Below are 4,784 nucleotides of genomic sequence, written 5' to 3' on the forward strand. Positions count from 1 at the left end.
GGGCCTCCCCAAGGTTGCTGTCTCCTACCCAGGGGTCGTTTCGTAGAAAAAGAGCTAGGGGAACTCATTAGCATAACTCATTAGCATATGCCACACCCCCTGACATCACCGGAAGTGTGTCATAAGGCCACACACCCCACCCCCAATGGTCCCGGCCGCCGCCACCGGCCTTGCAGCTCCATGAGGGGCCCGGCGGTGGACCTGCAAGGCCGGCGGGAGTGCAAGGAAGCCCTGCGAAGGCCCTCCCTGGCCCCAGGCAGGCAGGGGTGGGGAGAGGCAGGGAGGAAGCAACTTACCCTCCCTCTTCTCCTGCCTCCTCCTGGCTGAATGAGGGCCGGAAGCGGGGCGGCCGGAAGCAGGGGGAGGGGCTTCATCATGTGCCCCGCCCCCCGTACCTCACCCGGGGGAACTGTGATCTCCCGCGATCCCCCGCCGAAATGACCTCTGCTCCTACCTACTGGCCACCCATCTGCCAGCAACCGGCCATAACAATCAGTATTGATGGGTCGGAATTTGTACCAGCAGCTATAACTACCGATTTTAAATGTTTATAATGTAATGTTTTATTGTGTTTTAAACCATATTGTATTATTTGAGATGATGTGACCTGCCCTGAGCCCGTTCACAAGATGGGCGGGATACAAATACGAAAAATAAATAAAAAATAAATAAATGGTAGGGTTGCCAGCTGGCCTAGAGAAAGATGCCCTGTCCCTTTAACAGAGATTTAATGGGATGTAACTTACAGGGTGCTTTATTTACTTTATTTATCATCCGCCTTTCCCCCCAAGTCTCTAATGTTAAGAAAAGCCACAGCTGCCCATTTTCAAACATTAAGTCTCTGAATGGGGCAGGATGTCTTTCTCCAGGCCAGTTGGTTGTGACACAGTAGAGGTATTAAAAAACAGACAGACAGCAGGGTGAAGGGGCCATCTAATACAGGAAGTACAAAATAAAATTTAATAATGTGAAATCCAAACCTATCAAGAAATAGAGAGCAAGTGTGGTTTAATGGTTAAAATGGCAGACTAGAATCTGGGAAATTCAGATTCAAATCCCCACTCTGCCATGGAAACTTGCTGGGCGACCTTGGTACAGTCACGGACTCTCAGCCTAATCTACCTAACAAGGGTGTTTGTGAGGATAAAACGGAGAAGAATTATGTAAACCACTTTGGGTCCCCTTTGGGGTGAAAGGTGGGATATAAATAAAATAAAGTAAATAAATAAAGTAAAGTAAATAAAGTAAATAAATCAAGTGCATGGGATAGAGCAGGTAGAGAAAGAGGTACTTTTCTCCCTTTCCCACAATACAAGAACTCGTGGGCACTCCATGAAATTGCTGAGCGGTCGGGTTAGAACGGATAAAAGGAAGTACTTCTTCACCCAAAGAGTGATTAACACATGGAATTCACTGCCACAGGAAGTGGTGGCGGCTACAAGCATGGATGGCTTCAAAAGGGAATCAGATAAGCATATGGAGCAGAGGTCCATCAGTGGCTATTAGCCACAAGGTATAGATAGAGACTCCGGGGCAAGTGATGCTCTGTCTTCTTGGTGCTTGGGGGGGTCAACAGTGGGATGGCTTCTAATGTCCTGGCCCCACTGGTGGACCTCCTGATGGCACTGGTATTTCTGGCCACTGTGTGACACAGAGAGTGTTGGACTGGATGGGCCTCTGGCCTGATCCAACATTGGCGTCTCTTATGTTTTTATGTTAACAAATAAAAATAAATACATATACTGGGACCATTCCTTCCTTATGTTAAGCTAGTTGGCGCCAGTCCTGGCCAGGAAGTACGGCTAAACTATTTAAGCATCCTAATTTCAGGGCTGGAGCTACAACATCTACGAAGCTTTCTCCTGAGATTTATTTATTTATTTATTTGTTTGTTTGTTTGTTTGCCTGAGAAATACACAAGAAAATCTCAGGCCAGGGGGGTGGGGCAGCAACCCTCCACTACGCTGCAGCGCCAAATAGTTTTCCTTGTGGAGGCTGCGTTGGAAGAGGGGACTGGCATAGATATCCCACCACCTTCATTCCAGGAGGAGAAAGGGGGCGGCGGCGGCAGCAGCCAGCCCGGCTCGCTCACCTTGTCAGCCTCCAACCGCGTCTCCAGCACTTTGCGGAGCTTGCGCGAGAGCGGGTTGGATCCGGAGGTGCCAGCTGGCGCCTGCGAGGAGGGAGGGAAGCCCGCTGCAGGACCGGAGGCAGCCCCAGTCCCGGGTGGCTCGCGCGGCTGGTCTTCGGGCGCCGCCACTACCGCCGCCATTTTCGCTCTTTTCCCTGAGTTGGCGTGGCCACCCGGACCAGGAGCGTCGCTGCACCGGGCCCAGCCGCCCCCTCCGCTGGGAGAGTGGGGTTCCGCCCTTCTCATCTGTGAGGGAATCCCACGGAGACGAACAAAAGAATCATCTCTCTGTTCTTCTATATTTGGAAAAGAGAGGCCGTGTCGTATCTTATACTAGAAGCACAAAACACTGTGCGAGCTTTCGAATTCTTCAGCATTCTTAATATAACCCCCAGTGTGTGGGTCTATGAGCTGGCTGACTTGGGTCCAGAGTATAATTCTGAATGGGGGGGCGTGGCCTCAGTGGGGAGGCAGCTCCCCAGGTCATCTGCCTTCCAGGACTTTTCCAGGCCCCCATAAGGGCTCATCTGCTCCTGCCAACCTCCAGGTGAGACCTGGAGATCTCCTGGAATGGCAACTGATCTCCAGGCTATGGAAAACATTTCCCTTGGAGATAACGACTCCTTTGAAGGGTAGATTTCATGTGTGACCAGACCCTGTGTAAAGATTTGATGGTAGCCAGGCCTTGGTTCCTGCCAGAGCACACCAGCACCGCTCTGCCAGTCAGGAGCCCAGGGGCCGGGCACATAAGCCCCGCCCCCTGCTCCCACTAGCCATCAGTTGGGCGGGGGGGGGGACGTTCCCCCGCCTCCCTAAGCCCCGGGGTGGTGGCCTTGGACTCGTAGGGGCAAATTCCACCTCTCGCGCTCAGACATCACACGCGAGAGGTCATGCTGGCTCCCCCAGCTCTCCTTAGGGGCTCTTTAAAAAGTTATGGCCGCGGCCCGCCTCCCTAAGCCCCGGGATGGTGGCCTCGGGCTCCTAGGGGCAAATTCCACCTCTCGCGCTCAGACATCACACGCGAGAGGTCATGCTGGCTCCCCCAGCTCTCCTTAGGGGCTCTTTAAAAAGTTATGACCGGCGCCTCTGTTCTCAGCGGCAGCTGCAACGCCCCCGTGCGCGGGGGGGAACGTTCCCTTGCCTCCCTGAGCCCCGGGGTGGTGGCCTTGGACTCGTAGGGGCAAATTCCGCCTCTTGCGTGTGATGAGGTCATTCTGGCTCCCCCAGCTCTCCTTAGGGGCTCTTTAAAAAGTTATGGCCAGCCGGCAGCAGCTGCAATGCCCGCGTGGGTGGGGGGCAGGGCGAAACGTTCCCTTCCGGCACCATTGTTATGGCTGGAGCCGCTGTTCTCGGTGGCAGCTGCAATGCCCGCGTGGGGGGGCGGGGCGAAACGTCCCTTTCCGGTGCTGCTGCTGTTCTCTGCAGCAGCTGCAACGCCGGCGCGGGTGGGGTGAGGTGAAACGTTCCCTTCCGGCGCCGCTGTTATGGCCGCCATCGCTGTTCTCGGTGGCAGCTGCGACGCCGGCACAGGGGGGGTGGGGCAAAATGTTGTCCCGCCTCCCTGAGCCCCGGGGTGGTGGCCTTGGACTCATAGGGTCAAATTCCACCTCTCGCGTCATTCTGGCTCCCCCAGCTCTCCTAAGGGGCTCTTTAAAAAGTTATGGCCGGCGCCACTGTTCTCGGCGGCAGCTGCAACGCCCTTGGGGGGGGCGGTGGGGCGAAACGTTCTCTTGCCTCCCTGATCCCCTGGGTGGTAAAGTAACTTTTCCCCCCACCATAGAGAACAATGGAGGGGATGGGGACAACCTGTTTGGGGGCCCGTATAATTGGACCCCTTGGTTCAATGCTCCTGAAACATGGCTGGTATCTTGGGGAGAGGCTCCAGCAGCCTCCACCTGCGATTTTGGACCCTCTCCCTCAAACCCCCTCCCCTCCAGCCCCCAGAATATACCCCATGTTTTCGCCATTGACTTCAATGGCCCATAGGATATAATGGGGCCGAACTGCAGGAAGCCGATTCAGATCAGAGATTCTGATTCGGCCCGCAGCAGCCTGAAAGGGGCCCAATGGGCCATTTTCGGGCCCTCCAGCAGCCAGCTTGCTCGGGCTCTCTGCAACCGCGGGGATCCTGAGCAAGGGAAGGGAAGGTGGTTTAAACAGCCTCTCCTTCCCTCCAGCAGCCGGCTTGCTCGGGCTCCCCAAGCAAACCAAGGGAAGGGAAGGTGGCAGAGCAGCTGGAGACATTGAGCCTCAGCTCCAGAAGTAATGAGCACTCGATCCCCGCCCCCAGCAGCCCTCAGGCCGGAGCACCTGGAGCAGTCTTGGGAGGCGGATTGGCAGCAAGCAAAACCAAAAGCGCAGGAACTCGAGAGAACTCCAGGAATGGAGCCGGTTCCTTTTCCACAGGCCAAAATTTGACCCACGAACCCTGAGATTGCTTTTTCTCATTTGTGAGTCTGGTCTCCGCACTCCTTTAACAAGGCAGCCCTGAAGCTTGGGGCGGTGGGAGTGTCTTTGCACGCAGCTTGTGCGCCTGGCTGAGTGCCTCTTCTGCTTGCCCACATCTCGCCTCTGCACCTCATCTTCTGCCAGGCATGGAGGAGCCCAGCTCGCCCAGGCTTCTTGCCTCCTGCTGCCTTGGCCCTCTGGTGCA

The 4,784-nt window shown here is 55.4% G+C and overlaps 1 protein-coding gene across 1 annotated transcript in view; it reads right to left on the reverse strand.

Moving 5' to 3' along the window:
• Positions 1–2,272, reverse strand: part of COG6 (component of oligomeric golgi complex 6) — a 51,396-nt gene extending 49,124 nt beyond the window's left edge. The window contains exon 1 of the mRNA XM_015411003.1: positions 2,093–2,272. Within this exon, the coding sequence (XP_015266489.1) occupies positions 2,093–2,272 (180 nt within the window). The remainder of the gene's footprint in view (positions 1–2,092) is intronic.
• Between the last annotated feature and the right edge of the window lie 2,512 nt (positions 2,273–4,784).

This window comes from Gekko japonicus, unplaced genomic scaffold (assembly GCF_001447785.1).
Source record: "Gekko japonicus isolate JY-2015 unplaced genomic scaffold, Gekko_japonicus_V1.1 scaffold428, whole genome shotgun sequence".
NCBI classification, from domain to species: Eukaryota; Metazoa; Chordata; class Lepidosauria; order Squamata; family Gekkonidae; genus Gekko; species Gekko japonicus.